Source organism: Macrotis lagotis, chromosome 1, assembly GCF_037893015.1.
Source record: "Macrotis lagotis isolate mMagLag1 chromosome 1, bilby.v1.9.chrom.fasta, whole genome shotgun sequence".
Classification (NCBI taxonomy): Eukaryota; Metazoa; Chordata; class Mammalia; order Peramelemorphia; family Peramelidae; genus Macrotis; species Macrotis lagotis.
This window is the reverse complement of record NC_133658.1, coordinates 278944575-278965123: the sequence shown is the minus strand read 5'-3', so window position 1 is coordinate 278965123 and position 20549 is coordinate 278944575. Positions and strand designations below refer to the sequence as shown.

Genomic DNA, 20549 nt, shown 5'->3' with positions numbered 1-20549 from the left:
TTTTTTTGTATCAATATTCACTAGGAAAAAAATATAAAGATGACCTCACTCTTGAGAGTTAATCAATTTGGAAACAAAGACATTCATTTTTACTACTTTAGCAATACCATTTTAATAGTCACCCATCACCAACCTCTCAATCTATAATTAAGGTCCTGAAATTGGAACATGGGAAGTGACCTTATTCATAGGGATTCTGAGCCTCTCCAACTCCAGAATAGATTTCCAGTGTGCAGATATAAAAGACCCAATTCTTTTGAAGGTAAATTGTTGGGTTGGAGAGAGTTGTTGTTGTTTGTCTTGAAAAAAGATATTGACACCAAGGAGCCATGACAAACAAAAAAATTGGATTTGAGTGAGTGTGGGCTCACTTTCTCTTCCCTTTCTCTTCCAGAGAAAGAGGTCCAGTGGCCAGATATGGATCAGGACAACTAGAGATGGTTCTGGATACAGAAGAAGAGGACACCAGGTCAAAGGGACATTGTATTTCAAAATTCACATGTCATCCTTATCAGATACAATCCTAGAGATGGCCACCAGGTGACAGAGCTAACATGTTGGATAAAGAACAGGTATTTTAAGCCATGAACAAATGGCCCCAGGAGAGGGGGGAAAAGGCAGAAAAGAGTGGAACTATAGGGAATGAGAGCAGTTCGCTCAGGTTGATCCAACTGCATACTCTCTGCCAACCTTCCAGACACTTGAACTAAAGAAAAAGTGCAGTTCCTGCTGTGTCAACACAATCTCAGAGAGCACGGGACAGGAAATAGAGGGAACTAAACTAAATAGAGGGAACTAAACTAAATAGAGGAAACTAAAAGAGAGGAAAGAGGTAAGCAGAGGCACATCAGTCCAGAGACAGATCCAAGCAAGAGAGAGGTGGTGGCTTCAGAATTGAACTGATTTTTCTCTGACTGAGCTGGATGTGGGAACCCTAAGAGGCTAATGCAGTTTACTGAGGAAAAAGAAATGAGCTTTAGGAAATATTACTTTGAGAGTTATATAGAAGAGGAATTAGAGAGGGGGAGAAAAAGCTGAAAAAATACAAATGCGATTATGGAAATTAACATGGTTTGGTAGAACTGCCTTTGTAAGAGATTCTGCTAATAGTGTCCAATATATTTTAACATTATCACAAATGTTGTAGAACCAGGAAGTACAAGATGCTTTTCCATTCAAAAAGATGCCCCCTTTGTTCCTAAGCTATTGCATTGAATAAGAAGAGGGTCACATCCTCATGAAGACTCTGAGAGTTCTTTTGAAAGACTGGGAAGCTCACCCCAGTCTATAGTAGCAGTTCCAAGTAATGGCCAAGACTGAATTATTGCTGGAGAACAAGACTGCAGATTCCTAGATTAACCTCTTTCTGGGATTTTCTATTCCCTTTGTACTTCCTTTATCCTCTGATTTACAAGTCCCTTCTATATTCCAGATTGCTTGGGCCAGGTCACCCTTTTCCCTTGGCAGGCATTTCATGGCTCTTCATGGCAGTTGTAGTCACCTCTATTTCCATACACCACTTGCTATTTATCTGTCTGCTCACTAACTTCCCCATTATTACCATTCCTCCCTTCTGTCCCTAAGTTTTCACTCCTTCCTATTCATTCCTTCAGTGACTCTACATCTCTCACAGAATCAAAGACTTAGTTTGACCTCCCACCCTATACAGGAAGATCCTCAATGTGACTACAGACACATTTAACCCCTGCTCAAACATTTGGGATGACAAGAGAGACCATCTCTTCATGACTACTACCTCAGCAGCTGGTGGGTACAGTGAATAGGGTGCTAGACTTGGAGTCAGAAACATTAGCCTTAGATTCTCCAATGGTTCCTTATCACCTACAGTATCAAATATAAAATCGTCTATATTAAATGTTCAAAGTCCTTCATAAGCTAGCCCCTTCCTATTTTTCCAGTCTTTACACAGTATTTACCTTTTGATTTGGTGACTATTCTTCCAGGACACTCCATCTCTTAATTCCCAGCATCTTTGAAGACTGAACCCCATATTTGGAATGTTCTCCCATTTCTTCTCTCTACCTCCCTTCTTCCCCAGTTTCCTTTAAATTCCAACTAAAACCTCACCTTCTATAGGCAGTTTTTCCCATAATCCCCTCTTAATTCTCCTGTCTTCCTTCTATTGACTATTCCAAATTTATCCTGAATATAGCAAGTTTCCATGTTGCCTCCTCCATTAGACTGTGGGTTCCTTGAAATTCTTTTGTCTTGGGGCAATTAGATGAGGTAGTGGATAGAGCCAAGCCTGGAGTCAGAAAAATTCATCTTCCCAAGTTTAAATGCAACCTCAGAAACTTACTAGCTATATGGTCCTGGACACAAACACCTCCAAAAATTTTTTTTAAAAAAAGAAATACTTTTATCTTTGTATCCCTAGTGCTTAGTACAGTGTCCGATACACATATGCTTAATAAATCTTTTTTGACTAACCACTAAGTATGTAACCCTGAGCAATTCATTTCACCTCTGACTACCTTACCTTCAAAGGTGCAAAATGGGAATAATAACACCTACCTTATGTTATGCAGATAAAACAAGATAATTTATGTTACTTTACAAACTTTAGAGCACTCTATAAATGCTAGCCATTATTATGATGCTGATGTAGTCAGTTTCGTTGCTAGAAAATCCTCATTATTAGAAACTTCTTCTTTATTTCAAGCCCAAAGTTACCCGTCTGTAATTTCTCTGCCAATTGGTCTTCTTCTCCCTATAGCAACTCTATAGAATGTCTTCTCCCACTGATTCCCATAGTACAACCCTGAAGTTACATTATGTCATCAGACCTTTGTGTGCTTTGGGGTTGGTAGCAGAGGTAGTTGAAAAGACAGTAAAGTTCTCTCTAGATTCAGGAAAAGAAGGGATGAAAGGAAACTATGAGCCACTCAGCTAAGAATGAGTTTCCTAGGCAAGCTACACTGGCTCATCAAGGAGTCTGGTTGCCTGAATCTAGAAAAGGCACAGTAAAACTTGGAGAAAGATACAAGCTTACAAGTTCCCTTTCCCACTCCACTTTTTTTTCCTTTTTAGAAAAAATAATACCAGCTTTCTTTCTGTGGGAAAAAATAAATTTTCTTCTTATATTTCAGTAAAAAGTTGCTTTTATATTTTTATTAAATATTAAAATAAAAGGTTAAAAGGTTAAAATTTCCCAGATGATTCAGATTTTCAAGAATGCTTTGACTAATAGAAAGTCTGTTGATGCTTAGAGTTTGATGTCCTGTCATTCTTGATCCTGTCAACACTGATGCAATGAGGATAACAAGACACAAAGAGGACCTATCTTAGATGTGTATGAGAATATATGAAGGACAATGAGAGAAGGCCCAAGAGTCCCAGGACTTAATTGCTGAATTGGAATTCAGTCTCCTTGTCCTTCCTAGTGCATCTCTTTCCATACAATGTCTTAACAAATGTCTTTTTTCATCCATTCATATCAAGGACATAGTAATTCAGAGTGAAAAGCTAGGTAATGATGATATCTCTCCTTTCTGGGACAAAGGATCTATTTCTTCCCTACCACTTTCCAGATCCCTGGAAGAACACCTAGAAAATCTAAGTGGGGCGAAGCTTCATCTCGCACACTTTGTAGGAGTAGTTGTCCCCATGACCTGTCTTCCAATTGATTCCATCAGCTGGACTCTCATGGGGCCCTCTCAGGTACAGACCATTAAGGTTGGACAAGTGGCAATCATTGTACCACCAGCCCCCTTGGTATGTCATGGCGCAGTTGCCCTCATATGCATCATTGTCCCGGTCTCTGGTAGTGAAGCCAAAGTGATTGTGATACATCAGGGAGTCACCTGTAGGAAGCATTGTTACAAATACAGATAGGTTATTTTCCAAAGTGAGCAACAGGCAATACAGCTACTCCTTTCACACTGGTCAGGGAAGTGGAGGAGTTAGGGGCATGGCCCTCCATCTGGAAAATCTGAGTAAAAATTTTTGGTCCTTTATATCAGAGAAGAAATCTGAATTTTTTCTTTTTTTCTTATATGGTATTTACATCTTACTGAAAAATTTGGATTAAATATTTTATTATAGGCTATTATTATACAATACTATAGCTTATGCATTTCTGAGTTTCTAAACTTTTTCTGTGTCATCTACTAGCCTTCATACATCATCTGGAGCTTTCACAAAACTCCCCCAAAAACTCCCATTTAATTTCGTATATGAGTCAATGATATATCAAAATTGTGAAAGGGAAAATTCTAGAAATGGTTTGTCCCAGGGAAGAAGAAGGATAAAGGAACAAAGATAAACAAAGTCAATAGATCGCCAACCCTTCCTGAGGAGTTTGGGGAAGAGATTCTGATGTCTGTGCTGAGTTATAAACATTTCTACCACCAGACCCCCCCCCCCAACCCCATGAGCTCCTTCTTAAAGAGTTCAGTGTGTTATATAGACCCAGATGAAATTAGGAAACAGAATTTTGCAATCATAATGTGATTAAGAAAGACCCCTGGACTAAGAATCATGATACCTATGTTATGCATCTGCTTTACTATTCACTGATCATGTGACAGCAAGTTTCATGATCTCTCTAGGCTTTCATCTTCTCATCCATAAAATGGGAATAATACATGTCCAACAAACTCCACAGAAATTTTGTGCAGATAAAATTGTTGATATGTCTCTAACACACAGAGAAGTGATTTCTAAGTGAGGATCACCAGGGTATGTGTCTTCCCTCTGAAACATGTCACTCTAGACAAGTCATTTAACCCAGCTAGGTGGTTCTCTTAAGACAAGAAGTTTCAGAGAAGGTGTTGACCTGCATTGGTAGAGTTTCATCCTCCAGGAGCTCCATATATAAATGAAATCACAGGTCCAGTCTCCATTCCTGTTCTATTTCTCACATTGGAAGTGCACTACACCTCCATGGCCCCACCCTCTGATTGGTTAATTCCTCCCAGATCCTTCTGCTTCAGGAGAAGGCTCAAACAACTATGTCTTCATTCCTCTCCAGGCTCTACTGACTCTCCACAGGGCTTCCCCCACCTTGGCCCCTCCATGTTTACACCTTTTCAGCTCCTTTGTATGTGTTTCTTCCCTCATTAGACTGTAAACTCTTTCAGAGCAGGGATTTTTTTCTGCTTATATTTGTCATTCTAGTGTTTCCTATAATACTTGTACATAGTAAATGCTTAATAAATATTTATTGACTTGATGACTACCTCTATTTAACATGTGCTTTGTACCTAGTAGGTGTTTAAAAAACATTTAATGAAATTAATCTTGCTCTAGAATTATTTATGAATATCCCTTAAACCCCTAATAGACTAGTAATTCCCTAAGAGTAAAAATTGTGTTTATGTTTAAATCTCCCCCAACACTTTGCTGAAACAAATCAACAGGCATGATGCATTAAGTGGAAAATTGCTCCAAAAATTAAAAGCACTAATTTGTACAATTGAAGAGATTTGATTCTGTTAGCTGAGGAGAACTGGGATAAGACATTTGTGTACTTTAAGCAATGAAATGATATTAGTATTCTAATTGTGTGATTGAGTAATAAGCTTAAAGTTCAAAAAAACTTGAGTTCAAACCTTGTCTTTGATAAATACTTCACAGATTATTTAACCTCTGTGGGCATCAGATAATTCCCTAGGATAAACCTACTATGTTATATAAGGGTGGCAATCTGTTGGTGAAAAGAGTTTCTAAACTGAGGAAAACACAGATTCTTCCTATATGTGCAAAATTTCATAATGATCCTCAGGGAAATTATATGTTCTCTTCTATAGCTCTTTATCATTCCTTTATTTTTCTCTCCCTTGTAGGGCTATGGACCAATCCTTCACCTACCTGCATTTCCATCCACAAAAGCCCCCAGACTCAGTTTGTAGTTCTCAATCTCCCCAGCAACTTGGAATGACCTGTACTTGGCAAAGTGGTGGTTGTGGTCGAAGTCTTGGAGGTCAATTCGAAGTTCACTGTCATCTAAGTAAGAAATTTGGACAGTACGTCATCTATTGTGTCTTATCTTCCCAAGGGTGAGTAGGAGTGAGGTGAATTGACTTTAGGTAACTGGGAATAAGCACAACATAGCAAAAAAGGAATCCTTTCTCTCCTTAGCAACTTTCTTCTACTCCTTTTGGACCATCATCCCTTACCAGACCTAGAACATTTGAGGGGTTCCTTGCTTAATGCATGGGAAATAAGGGCAGATCTTATGTTGCAGTAAAGTTGAAGGGGTTCTAGAATTGAGTGAAAACTCTAATGGTCTTTCCATATCTCTCAATATCTTGCCACATCTCAGTCCAAGAACTAGGACAAGATGCTCTGGAATCTCAAACCAGATTTGAAAATTGTATCTCATGTGTTACTGAGAAGTATCCAAGTCTTCTCTGTAAAAGAGGAGACTTGAATACTGCCTATAGGCCCCTGAAAGCAGATTTTTTTTGTAGCTAAAAATAGTTACAGTGATTTTTTTTAAAAAGAGCATTAAATGATATTTCTTGTTTTTGTCTCCATACATGTTTTGCATTAGATAGTCACTTGCCTGGCCTATCTTTGTCTTGACTGAGCTTAGCCCCTCCACTTAAGTAAGCAGGGATAACTGTTCCCTAGAAGGTCAGGACAATTTAGCTTCACAAAGGAGTTTCCCAGAATGCAGCTCTCCTATGACTTCTCCAGGCTCCTATTGATCTATCTTGCTGGATAGACAACCAGAAAGGAGCCTATAGACCCAAAGGCCTCCCCATCCCACACCCAGAAAGAAAGTCAAAACTAGGCAGTCCTACCAGAACTGCTGTTCCCATCCCCCCCCCCCCCCCAGAATACACCTGGAACCTCACCCTGAACTGTCAACAAATGAAGATTATCATTCCCCAGCCAAAACTCTCCCAACATACTGCCAAAGCCCTTCTTGTAAGCAGCCCAGGACCGGAAAAAATTCACAGACCCATCAGCCCGTCTCTGGAAAACCTGTGGAGAAATAAAAGCACCTCCTGCCCAACCCCAAATTAGTGTTCTTGCTGCCCTCTTCCCCTCTCCTCCCAAGGACTGATAAAAATATAAGCACCTGAGATCACTAAAATGAATGTTCCTTAGTCTCCAAAGAGAAAGATCCAGGAACCCTATCCAAAAGTAACCTCCAGTAGTATACAATTCCCTACCCTCACATAGATAAGTGCTTCTCCTCAGAGCATGGTTAGACCAGGTTGAGACATAACTTGGATGCAAAAAGAGAATGGTTCAACTGAGTTCCCTAAAGTTGATGGTTGTAACTCTGAGTTCAAGCTGGCCCTGTCCACTGTGGGGTCAGACTTAGCCCCAAGTCCTGCCTCACAGTAGTTCCTGGTTCCCTCCTTACAGTGACTATGAAAATCTCTTCTCTCCACTCTCCTCGCCTTTGCCTTTCAGGTCAACAGTGCTGAGACAAATAAGCTAGCCTCAGTGCTTGGATGTGGGTGGGACTGGAACTGAGACTCGAGGTCACAACTGCAAAGATGAATCTTTTAGAACCATGTTTCCTGAGGGACTTTGGGAGAAGGGAGGAAGGGACAGGGAGAGCTAATTGCAACAGGAATAGATCTCCATGGCATCAGTATAAATGCAGTGCATGAGCTGGATTCATACTCACAGTCCAGCCCCCTCCATCAGTGTTCATGTCACACAGCACAGTCAGAGACTTGCAGTCAGAGAGGTAGATGGTATACCAGCCACTGAGTGTATTACCTCTACCCATCAGTTCCTTACAATTTCTTGCCCCTGGGGATATGAAGTTAGAAATGGAAAAGCAAAGAGACAAGATCACCTCTCCCACATGCCCCACCACTTCAGCTTTGGGTGTCACGGGAAAAATGAGCAGGTACAGGGAGCAATACTGGCTCTCACATGTCTTTGAGTAGAAAAAAACAGTTAGAGTATCTCAATGTCCCCTAAGGCCTGTGGAAATTTAGGCTGTATCTCCTCTGGAAATAATGAGGAACATCTGAACCTCTGACCCAGCCTTCTGGCCCAGGGTTCCTTGGTCAAGCAAAGGCAGTGGGGGGGGGGGGATCAGGAGAAGCAATCACCTGTCTTGCACAGCTGAGTTTCCAACTCCTCACCTATATATGGGAAGAAAATAATCAAACACTTGGAATTCATGATTCTCATTCACATTTCATTCTTGGGTTGTGACTACAAAAAATACAATATTATAACAAAATATAATGCAGTAAACATTATTGGGGACCTAGTATGGCTAGAACCCTGAGGAGAGGCAAAATTTCAGATAATAAGAAATAGCATTTATATAGTATCATAAGGTTTGCAAAGCACTTTAAAAGCACTGACCCTGGAGACAGGAGAACTTGAGTACAAATCCAGCCTCAGATACTTAATAATTATCTAGTTGTGTGATCTTGGACAAGTCATTTAACCCTATTGCCTAGCAAAAAAAATTCATCTTATCCTCATACCCAAAAGGTAGTTATTATTATTCCTATTTTACAGATGAAGAAAGATAGGCAGAGAGAAATTAAATGGCTTGCCCAGCTAATAAATGAAGGTGGATTTGAACTTAGATCTTCTGACTTGGGACCCAGCATTCTAGTCCTCTAATTCCAGAAACAATGCTCTTTCCACTGTCCAATTTGGCATCTTGATCCAGTATGATCAAGTACAGTAAAATTTCTAATTAATTCAGATGTCAGGGCAGCTAAGTGGGGCAGTGGATAGTTGTCAGAACTGAAATCAAGAACACTCCTCTTCCCGAGTTCAAATCTGACTTCAGACGCTTACTATATATAAGCTTCCTCATCTGTAAAATGAGCTGGAGAAGAAAATGGTAAACTACTCCAATATCTTTGCCAAGAAAACCCTAAATGGGCTTACAAGGAGTAGGACATAACTGTCAACTAAGCAATGACCTACCACCACCACCATCCCATTGCAGAGTCCCCAGTGGAATCATGAAAAGATAGGAGTTATTTTGTTCCCAAGTGTTCCTGACTTCTCCCAACTCAAAAAATATTGCTAGGGTCAGAGGATAGAGCTAAGTTAGGCATTCCCTAGGTCTTGTCTTTTTATCTCCTAGACACAGAGAGCACCATGATCTCAGAACTGTCTCTTCCACCATAACATTTTATCATTGTAGTTAATTCCATTATTGTTTTGTCCCTTTTGTTTCTCTTTATATACACAAATAAATGCCCAGGATCAACACTATCAGGAAAAATTGTTAGTATTCTCTCCTGCTTTCAATAATCATCAGATTACACCATAATAAATAGAGTGCTGGACTTGGAGAGAGAAAGATTTGAGTTCAAATCCTGATTCAGATACTTACTAAATGTGTGACCCTGGGCAAGTCACTGAACATTTTTGTATTCAGTTTTCCAACCTATACAATGGGAATAATAATAATAATAATCTCTTTGTCATTCTTATAAATATTAATATATTGTATTATTAATATATATCTATATATTTATATTTCCCATTACACTTCCCTCCCAGAGAATATTAAACTCCTGGAGGACAGTTATTGATTTTCATTTTGCCTTTATAATGGGGATAATTATAATCCACCCCAATTTGTGCTATCTAGAGCACACCCCCCATTTCTGGGCTTGGCTACACTTAGCATTTCCATTATTTTAAAAAAAAGCTCCTTCAGAATCATTTACCTGTAAGATCTATGAAGAGAGGAATTTATACCCAAGAGATAGAGAGCATTATGAAATGCACAATGGATAATTTTGATTACATTAAATTGAAAAGGTTTTGCACAAATAAAGCCAATACAACCAAGATTAGAAATAAAGCAGGAAACTGGGAAACAGTTTTCACAGCCAGTATTTCAGATAAAGGACTCATTTTTCAAACATAGAAAACTCAGTTAAATTTACAAAAAATAAGAGTTATTCCCCAGTTGATAAATGATCAAAACAAATGAACAGTTTTCAAATGAAGTTATCAATACTATGGACATATTTTTTTAAAAACATGTTCTAACCTACTACTAATCAGAGAAATTTGAAGAAATGCAAATTAAAACAGTTATAATGTACTGCCTTTATATCTATTGGATTAACTAACAGGAAAGAAAAAGAAAATGACAAATGTTGGAAGGGATAAAATGAGACATTAATTCATTGTTGGAGGAGATGTGAAATGCATTCTGTAGTGCAATTTGGAACTATGCCCAAAGGGCATAGTTTCAATGCCACTATTAGGTCTTTATTGCCAAAGAGATGAAAATGAATGGCTAGGAATTGGAAATTGTGGGATTACCATAAATTGGGGAATGGCTGAACAAGTTGTGGTATGTGATTGTGATAAAATGCTATTCTGCTATAAGAAATGATGAGCAGGATGCTCTCAGTAAAACTTAGAAAGACATGAGCAGATGCAATGTGAAATGCACTATATACAAAGTAACAATATTATAGAAGGGTCAACTATGAATGACTTAGCTTTTCTCAATAGTGTTGAGAATTCCAAACCCAGAAAAAGAGCTAATGATGTCTGAATACAGATTGTTTTTTAATTTAAAAAACCCAGCAACATTGGGTGATGATCAACTATGAGGGACTTAGCTCCTCTCAGCAGTTCAATGATCAAGGACAATTCTAAAATACTTGTGAAGGAAAACAGCATCCACATCCAGAGAAAAAACTAGGAAGTCTGAATGCAGACCAAAGCATATAATTTTCACTTTCTCAAATTTGTTTCTTTTTTTTCTTTTTCTCAAGGTTTTTCCCCCTTAGTTCTGATTCTTCTTTCACAACTTGGCTTTTACAGAAAGATGTTGAACATGTTTGATTGTACATGCACAACCTATATTAGATTACTCACAGTTATAGGGAGAAGGGAAGAAAGGATGTGAAACTCAAAAGCTTCAAAAATATGAATGTTGAAAACTATCTTTATATATATTCAAAAAGATAACATTCAAAAAAGTTGTTTTTACATTTAATGGGGGAAAATAATTATTAAGAAACATTTTAAAAGTTCCTTCAGTAATGCATTACCACATCTTTGAATCCTTATCATTCAAAATTCTTTGGGCCTAACCTTAATGCCTATCTATACATTTCAGATGAAGGACTGATTGGTCCTGGTATAAACTAAAGAACAGGGAAATAGAGCCTCACCTATTCTTCCAGGCATCCCAGGATCTCCTTTTTCTCCTAGGAAAAGAAACTGATTCAAAAATAGATCACAAGATTACAATCTCCTATAAGGGTCCAATTTAGGATATTGAAAAAAAGGAATAGGATAATTGGTACCGGATATTTTCTGAATGGAGCAAATAACTTGGCATTGGTCATTTTCTGATTGGAGAGAGTTAACCATAGTGAGAATTGACTATGAACCTGCAGAGACTGACCCTAACTACTAAGAAAACCTGATGGGGCAGCTAGGTGGTGCCAACCCTGGAGTCAGGAATACCTGAATTCAAATCCAGCCTCAGACACTTAATAATTCCCTAGCTGTGTGGCCTTGGGCAAGCCACTTAACCCCATTTGCCTTGCAAAAACCTAAAAAAAAAAAAAAAGAAAACCTGAGACACACCCTGATGGGTCATCCAGAGTCATCATTTCCATAGACTTAGACATTGTTTGCTTTCTGGAAGTTTGTTAGCTAGCTTAGAAACTTGTTCCTTATTTTATCACACACCTCAAGTAAGCTAGAGGGGAAAGAAATGGAGTTCTGTTTGGCACAACTTTGTTTCCTGTTTTGCAAAGTTTTTCAAGTCTGAGTTCTGGGTGAAGACAAAAACCTGGGGTTTTTGTTCTAGAGGCTACTGGTCATATGGATCTCTGGGACTAAAACAGGAAATTCATGTTTTTTTCCATCAGAGATAAGTTGGGTCTCTAGAAAAAAAGAATCCAGAGTGGACATTTAAAGAGATCTCCCTCACTGCTGCTGCTCAAGAGAAACATGAACTGCAGATATCTACACTTCAAGTTATCTTTGAAGGACAAGTGCTTTATTTTTGTTGCACTACATTCACTTCATGGTGATTTTTCTGTCTGTGGAGGACAGCTGGAGAGCCTGGAAATTTCTGACCTCCTCCGCCATCTTCCCAGAATGTCCCAGAGAAATACATTAAGGTCTCACCTGAAGATTATTTGTCTTTTATTTCTCCCTCTTACCTTTGGGACCTTGTGTTCCTGACTCTCCTGGGCTCCCAGGGGGGCCTCTTTCCCCTACAAATACCAAAAAGACAAATGCTGAAAACATGTCTCCCCCAAAATACTGATTTCTCTAAGCTCCATTGTCTTTAACATTGCAAGGGGCAGTCCCTGAGGTTCCATGCCAACTTTCCTATGTGATTAGTAACCCCTAGAGATATACTAGCTTTGAATTCTGGTCTGGCAAATGGTTGTGGGAAGCCAGGCATCTGCACCAAGGGGATTTCATAATTCACAGACCAAGGCTGTATTGCCTGTAAGAAATAGCAATTATATAACTATAAAGTAAACTTGAAAGATCCAAATTCTGTTTTGATTCTATTTACCTTTCAAGAAAAAGGCCTGAATTTGAAGGTAAAGGACCTCAATACTGGTTCTGCCCCTTATAACCTTCTGCAAGGCACTTAACTTCCCTAGGCCTCAGTTTCCTCATCTATAAAATGAGTAAATCCTCCCTGATTCAGTTGGAAGGGACTCTGAGTAGGAGTCCTCTGATCTTAAGTTTTGCTTTTGTGCTTGTCTCTTTTCTCACCCACCAAACATAAGGAAAGCATGTGTGATAGCTTTTTCTTGGCTACCTTCTTCTCCTCCTCCTCCAATCTGGTCCCCTTCTTAAACACATGTCCTATGCAGGGCCAGAAAGGGAAAAATTTTGCCTTGGAACTATAATAAAAATCCTAAGTTCAGGATCACTGGAAGGTCAAATGGACAAAAATATCTTTAGTTTCTCTTTTCATAATAGCAAATAACTAGAAACTAAGAAGGTGCCTCTCAATAGAAGAACAATATTTTATGCATTTAAAAAACTTTATTCCAAGAATAAACTTCAAGAGACTGTCAAAAGGGTCCAGGACACCATAATATCACACTATAAAAATCAATCAATCAATAAACATCTACTATGCACCAAACACTGTACTGAGGATACAAAAAGAGTCAATAAGAGTTTGTACCATCAAAGAGCTTACAATATAAAGAAACGGTTCCAGAAAAACCAGGGAAGACTTGTATGGGTGTAAGTAGCATGAATAGAACCCAAGAACAATTTGCAATTGTAACGATATTGAGCAATTTTAAAAGACCTAAGACTAACCACAATTCCAAAGGACCAATGATGAAGCATGTAACTCACCTCTTGAGGTGATGAACTCAGGTTACAGAACAAGTTAGATGTTTTTGGACATGGTCAATGGAAAAATTTGTTTTTCTTGCCTATATTTATTTGTTGCAAGCTCTTTCTTTCTCAAATGTGGGGGGAACAGGAAGTTAATAGAAGGCAGAAAAAAAATAAGTGTTTGTTAATATAAAAATTAAATTAAAAATAAAAGAGAAAAGGAGGTAAAAATAAACTATAATTTCCAAAGTAGGTATGACTGTCAAGATTATTCAACTATTGTCCTCTGGACCTTCTCTAAGTCTGAACAAAGGAAGAAAACAAGAAACAAGTGAAAAAAAAAGTCTTTCTGAAACACACATTCCTCCCTTTAATATTAGGAGAGTTCATCCAGGAAATCATCCTTCACCCACTGACACCCACATTGCCATTTTCTTTGCACAATTATAAGGCTTTTCTGATTTACTGGATATCATGTGCCATGTGGATACGGAACAAGGCCTTCTGCTGAGCCAGCCTAAATTTCTGTTTTTCAATCCAAAACTCTTCACTGCTAAGACCTTCATGATCCTGTCCTCTTTCCTCCTCTGTTCCTTCTTGGGAGAAAACCACTAAACAATGCAATTTTTAAAGAAACCTATTTTTATCATTTGTGCTTTAAAAATATATATTCAGCAAAAGAGTTTGTTATCTTGAAGATGTTCCTGGCAGAAAGCCAGATTGAGAGTTTCACAGGCCAGCACTGAAAAATTAGCTAGCCATTGCTAGATTGGATAAAGAATAATCTTCAGTCATTCAAAAGCAAGTACAAATTAATTTGTACACAAAAGGTGAATTTAACTTAGAAGTGTAGTTGCCAAAGAAACTTTTTCCTGAATGGGAAAAAAAAAAAGACAGTCACAGGGAATGCTATTGTGTTAAATACAGTGCTTATCTCAATAACTTTTTTTAAAATTTTCTGATAGCCATAAGAAATATTGGAATTGGGAGTTTAGAACAAGAGTATATTGGATGGGGGCTGGGGATGGGCAGTGGGCAGTGAAGGAGAAAAGATGTATTAGAGAGATAATGAGAAAAACTTTGCTTGGGCAAATTGGAAGCAAATTCTATCAAACTAGACCAAGGTGCTTTCCAAATTAAAAAGAGAATTTATAACGAAGATATTTCCCCAAAAAAATAAATAATTGAGGAATTTTCAAACTATATAAAGCATACATAGCACATAAGGATAAATTTTCATAATATATAAAATATATACATAGGGATAGGACTTGATCAGTGGTTTCATTGATATAAGAAATTCCAGGGTGAGGAAATTCCTTTTATCAGTGAAGATTTTCATCTTCTCTGCAAGTTAACTGAGATTAAGGGACCTTGCAAAAGGTCACACAGATAGTATGTTTTAGAAGTAGAACTTAAACATAGGTTTTTATGACTTCAAAATCAATTCACTAAGCCACATTGCCTATAACACATTATGTATTCAAATATAAATTAATTAATTACTTTTTATGTCATTTTAATTGCATTAGGTCTTATAGGAAAAAGAAGCCTAACTAGATAAATTTGTTAATCTGTATCCTCTTGATTACTGAAGTAAAGCTGCATTACTAACTTCCTTGCATCAACTAGAATAAGATACATGTAAGTATCTAGAATTCTGGAAATAATCCACTTCTCTAGGGTTGGAATACCAACAAAAATATCGCTCGCAATTTCTATCAACATCTCTTAGCTGTTGGGCTTAGAAAGTTAGTGCTTAAAAAGATACCTATCATTCCTGCATGTCCAACTTCTCCTTTTGGACCAATTGCTCCAGGAAGTCCAGGACAGCCTTGAAGAATAGCAAGTTTTTCAGAAGCCCCAAGACCCACAATCTTCACATCTGCAAAGAGTGAATCATAAATTCAGGTAAATATTTCTTAACTTGGGTATACAGTGATATAAAGTCATTTTCCTACACCTCCATCAATTTATTTTTTAGTACCAATTAAAATAGTAGTGAAAAAGAAAAAAGTTATTAAAGTTTTAATGTATTCTTTTTTTTATTTTTGTTTTTTTGCAAGGCAATGAGGTTAAGTGGCTTGCCCAAGGCCACACAGCTAGGTAATTATTGTCTGAGGTCGGATTTGAACTCAGGCACTCCTGACTCCAGGGCTGGTGTTCCATCCACTGTGCCACCTAGCTGCCCCTAATGTATTCTTCATGAAGACTTTTTGTCACTTTTTTGGGTTTTGACATTCTCAGCTACTTGAACAGCACCTGTCATAAGTTTGAAGCTTAATTAATAAGTATTGGCTAATTGATTATTTGATCATAGTCCCACATTTGTCTACCACTATCCAATAGAATTATTGTAGAGATAAATGAGAATGATACTAAATGAAAAAGCATTGTAAATTGTAAAGCAATATATAAATACTGACTATTATAATAACAATTTTCCTTTGCATACTAGGTAAATATTGATTTGTTCATATATGTTTTCAGTCTTGTCTTCCTCATAACTATTAATTCCTGGGAACAGTAAAGAAGAGGAAAAGCCTTGCCATGGAAAAATTGTGATATGAAGGTAAACATACTACTAAATGCAAAATAGTGTGGTACTTTTCAGAACCTTAAACAGTCAATGGAATCAAAGTTAAGATTTGGTCAAAGGTAAGTCTCAGATGGGACCTTGAATAAATTTAGGTTCTAGAGGAGTAGAGAGGAGGTGAGAGGTCAGAGAAAGTCAAGCAAGCAGCATGATCAAAAAGAAGGCAAACAAGAATAAGCTTGATTTGGATGAGATTCATAGGGAAGTATTAGAGATATCAGAAAAAAGTAAGTTTAGAGAATTATGGGGAGCCTTGGATGTCAAGATGAGGAGCCTAGCTAGCATGGTTAGGAAATAACAATCATGTTGAAGCAAGAGGGTAACATGATAAAAGGGAGATTAATGTAGTGGTAGTAAATTTAAGATAGATTGAAGGGGGGAGATTGAAGACAAGAAGATCAGTGAAGACAATATAGTAGCAATTCTGCAGTGAAGCAAAAAAGGAGTAGATTCCAATAGTATCTGAGACAGTGGAGAATAGCTGAGTTCAATCTAACCTATACCTATAATATTAGAATCTCTAAAAATATAAAACCTCAGTATGAAGAAATTAATTATGGAAAATAATTTAACCTACCTCTAATAAAGAATTTTTCCCAGAGGATTCAGAGAGGACTATTTGAAATATTGAAGAGGCAGCTAGGTGGCGCAATGGATAAAGCACTGGCCATGGAGTCAGGAGGACCTGAATTCAAATTCAACCTCAGACACTTAATAATTGCTTAGTTGTGTGACCTTGGGCAAGTCACTCTTAACCCCTTGCCTTAAATAAATAAAATTTTAAAAAATAATTGTACAGAGAGGAAGCAATAATTCAAGCAGTTAAGAGCCTATGATGACAAAAAAAATGCATGAACCAAAAGGCCAGCATCTCTCACATATAACAGTTATAAAATATTCTACCTGTGATTCTATTTGGTGTAAGCTGAGATAATAGAATACATCATGTATATATCCAAATTATTTTATTGCTTCAAACATTCCATGTCATTTTTCAGATAGGTAAACAGAATTTTGAAATGTCAACCAAATAAAAATTATATAATAATGCAAAAAAATTTTAGAATCCCTACTGCAACATAGCTGGCAGGGCTTCATCTTGCCTCTGCTTGAATTCCTCCAATGAAAGAGAATCTCTTCACAAAGCCCATTCCATTTTGGGACAGCTCTAATTGCTAGGAACCTTTTTTTGATGAAAAACCTAAATTCATGTCTTTGTTCCTTTCCCCACTGGTCGTAGCTCTGGTCCCAACCTCTGGAAATGAACAAAATAAAGATAATTCCTCTTCTACATGACAGTCAATCAACAAGCATAAAAGACAGAACCTGTCCTCAAAGAGCTCACAATCTAATGAGGGAGACCACATGTGAACTATGTACAAACAAACTCTATAATGGATAAATAAGAAAGAATCAACATAGGGAAGGCACTAGACTTAGAATTTCCTATAGAAAATGGAATTTTAGTTGGAACTTGAAGAAAGTCAGGAAAACAAGGGGGCAAAAATGAAGAGGGAAAGCTTTCCCAGCAGACAGCTAGTGAAAAAGCTCAGGGTCAAGAAATGAAATGTCTTTTTGAGGGAATAGGAAGAAGGCCAATGCTACTAGGTAAAAGTGTCACTGGGTTGAAGGGGAAGAATGCAAGGTATAAGAGTGGAAAAATGAGAAGAGGTCAAGCTATGAACGCCAAATGGAGATTTTGTATTTGATCCTGAGGTGAAAGGGAGACACTAAAGTTTCACGAGTAGAATGGGTGACATGGTTAGACCTGTGCTTTAGGAAAATCACTTCAAAATCCTTCATACTCTTCAAATCTTGAAGACAATTATCATTTCCTACCAGTCTTCTCTAAGCTAATTATCTTCATTTCCTTCTGCTGATCCTCAAGTAATATGAATTCAAAGATTTCACCAGCCTGATTGCTTATCCAAGTCCTTTATAATGTGTCACCCAGAACCAAACAGATGGGTTCTGCCTTGCTCAGACCACACAGTGTGATATCATTGCCTCCTTATTTCTAGAGGCTAGATCATTTTTGACTCAATCCTGGGACCATGTTACCTTTGGTTACCATATCATTCTGTTGATCTCTGCAATTCAGTTTCATCTTATTATGGAATGATAGAATAGAACTGGAATCTTGCAATCAATAAACATTTATTAAGTGCCTACAAGATAACATGGGCTGTGCTAGGTGCTGGGGGAATCTCAATACCCCAAAATGAAGTAATCCCTAAACTCAAGGAGTTTGCATTCTTTTAAGAGAAACAACACCCATACATGTAGAATAAATGCAAAATAAATACAAAGCATTTAGGGAAGAAAGACATTAACAGTTGAAAGGATCAGAAAGGTCTTCATAGAAAAGATGGTGTTAGAACTATCATGAAGGAGAAGCTATCAATCAGGCAGAAGGGAGACGTAAATGTGCAAAAACAGAGTCTGGAGTGCTGTGAGTATGAAAAATGGCAAAAAGATCAATTTGGCTGGACTAGAAAGTACATAAAAAGAAGTAAGAAAAAGTAAACTTAGAAAGATAGGTTTAGGCCAGGTTATAAAAGGTTTTTGCAAGGAAAGGAAGAAGGAAGGAAGGAAGGAAGGAAGGAAGGAAGGAAGGAAGGAAGGAAGGAAGGAAGGAAGGAAGGAAGGAAGGAAGGAAGGAAGGAAGGAAGGGAGTCTATATTTTATCTGAGAGAAAACAAGGAACCACTAGAGTTTATCAAATGGGGAGTAACATAGTCAGACTTAAGGAAAATCACTTTGTCAGCTTCATGGAATGGGGAGAGATGCCAGCAAAAAAAAAAACAAACAAACAAACATAAAATAAAATAAGGAAGGATTAGCTTAGGTCATGATTTTATGAGTATAAGGAAGTGGTTAGTTTAAAAAATGTCAAGATAGCATCTGGTTTGATATGTCAAATGGGGGGAAATGAGAGAAGAAAATAATGGTAAGCTTAAAAACCTGAGAGATTGGAAGAATAGTGGCTGGTACCTTGAAACTAAATAGAGAAGTCTGAAAAAACAGGTCATTTGAAGGGAAAGATAATGTTCTGTTTTGTACACGTTGAGCCTAAGATGTCTATGGGACATCAACTTTAAAGTGTCTGTCTAATACATAGTTGGTGAGGGGGAATTGAAGCTCAGGAAAAATATTGGGGTTGGATCTATATATCTATGTGTAACATGATTAGAAATGATAGCTAAAATCATGGAGTTGATGAGGTCACCAAGAGAATGAAGAGAGAATAGAAGAAGCCTTAGGACTGAACGCTGGAGTATGAATGAGTTGTGAGAAACAGGGAAATTGGCTTTCATTTAGAAAGATATCAAGAATAAACTTATTCATAATCCCCCAGGCAACAGACAAGGGGAATCAGAAGAGACTAAGTCAAATTGAGAAAAATGAACCTTCCTCCCATCTTTGTATTATTTGTATTTCTATCCTTAGTGGCACATAGCAAATGATTAACAAATACTTAATTATTAAAACTGATGTGAAATTCTATAAATACTATCAGATATGATTGGAGTGTTGATTGGTTTTTGCCAAGTTATCTTATCTTTCCCTTTTTATTTTTTAATCATAGTTACAAAGAATGACTCTATGAGTAGAGAAAGTGAAGAAATGTATTTAGAAATAAAGATCATTCTAAAAAATATTGACACAGTAGCTAGAGTACTGACCTGAAGTCAAGAAGACCTGAGTTCAAATCTGTCTCAGACACTTACTAGCTCTGAGATTATGGGCAAGTCACTTAACCCTGTTTGTCTCAATTTCCTCATTTGAAAAATGAGCTGGAGAAGGAAATGGCAAACCTTTCCAATATTTTTGCCAACAAAACCCAAAATGGAGTCACAAAGAGTCAGATATGACTGAACAACAACAGCAAAGAATGACTCAATGAGTAGAGAAAGTGGAAAGAGGTATTCAGAAATGAGGATCACATAGAATCAAAACAGCAACAAAATAATGTTTATGCAAAAAAAACCCTATTTTTTTTATTTTTAAAGAAAGAAGAAAATGGATAGTTCAAATGTTAGTACCCCTCCTTTGAAAGCAAAATGTATAGAGGGAGGTTGCAGTTGATAAACCTAAAAATATCAGATGCTCAAAATTATCTGGGGGGGGGGGGGTGTTACTCACCTGGACATGTTTCCACAGCCTGAACAGTCAGGGTCTTAGCACACAGAAACATGAGTATTTGGATAGCTTTCCCCATGGTAGCTCTGTAGGAATCTTGCCCCTTCTCGTATTTGCCTCAGGAGCAGATCCCAGACTCTTATAGGGAAGAGAAATCCAACCCTAATCCCAGCTTCTTGTTTCTCCGCTTCCTGTGGCACCAACATTGCTTATCAATTGATCAAAAATTATATGTCCCCCAAATTAGATCCCCCCCTTAGCTTCCTGTCTAACTGACCTCACTTTCCTGACAGAGTGGATTCTGGAATACTCTCTCAGGGCCTCTCAGTGAGTTGAGGTGATAAAAGAATTGTCTCTGAAGTCAAGAGTAAACTTAAATATCAGCATTGTCACTGACAACTTACATGACTGGACATCTCTGGTCCTCAGGATTCTTATCTGAAAATGATGGAGTTTAACTGTATCATCTTAAAGAGCTCTAAATATTAGTCTCAGTAGTCACAGATGGGCTTCCAAATATGGTTTCTCCAGTATCTTC

At 37.6% G+C, this 20549-nt stretch overlaps 1 protein-coding gene across 1 annotated transcript; it reads right to left on the bottom strand.

The window, feature by feature from the left end:
• Window positions 1-3162: 3162 nt before the first annotated feature.
• LOC141491863 (ficolin-1-like) lies at window positions 3163-20090 on the bottom strand. Its single transcript, XM_074192635.1, has 11 exons — window positions 20015-20090; window positions 15044-15157; window positions 13565-13575; window positions 13291-13306; window positions 12120-12173; window positions 11115-11150; window positions 8049-8081; window positions 7613-7740; window positions 6825-6954; window positions 5833-5967; window positions 3163-3824 (listed from the first exon to the last, which is right to left on the bottom strand). The coding sequence occupies exons 1-11, from the start codon at window positions 20088-20090 to the stop codon at window positions 3577-3579; spliced, it is 981 nt and encodes a 326-aa protein (XP_074048736.1). The 3' UTR covers window positions 3163-3576.
• Between the last annotated feature and the right edge of the window lie 459 nt (window positions 20091-20549).

Bases quoted from the DNA above. Each gene is read 5' to 3' on its own strand.
- LOC141491863 (XM_074192635.1), bottom strand. From the start codon at position 20,090: ATGGGGAAAGCTATCCAAATACTCATGTTTCTGTGTGCTAAGACCCTG. The intron at 5,968-6,824 runs GTGAGGTTCCAG...TTTCTTACTTAG, and splicing joins TCATTTGTTGACAGTTCAGG to ATGACAGTGAACTTCGAATT. The intron at 3,825-5,832 runs GTAGGTGAAGGA...TGCTTCCTACAG, and splicing joins TTTTGTGGATGGAAATGCAG to GTGACTCCCTGATGTATCAC.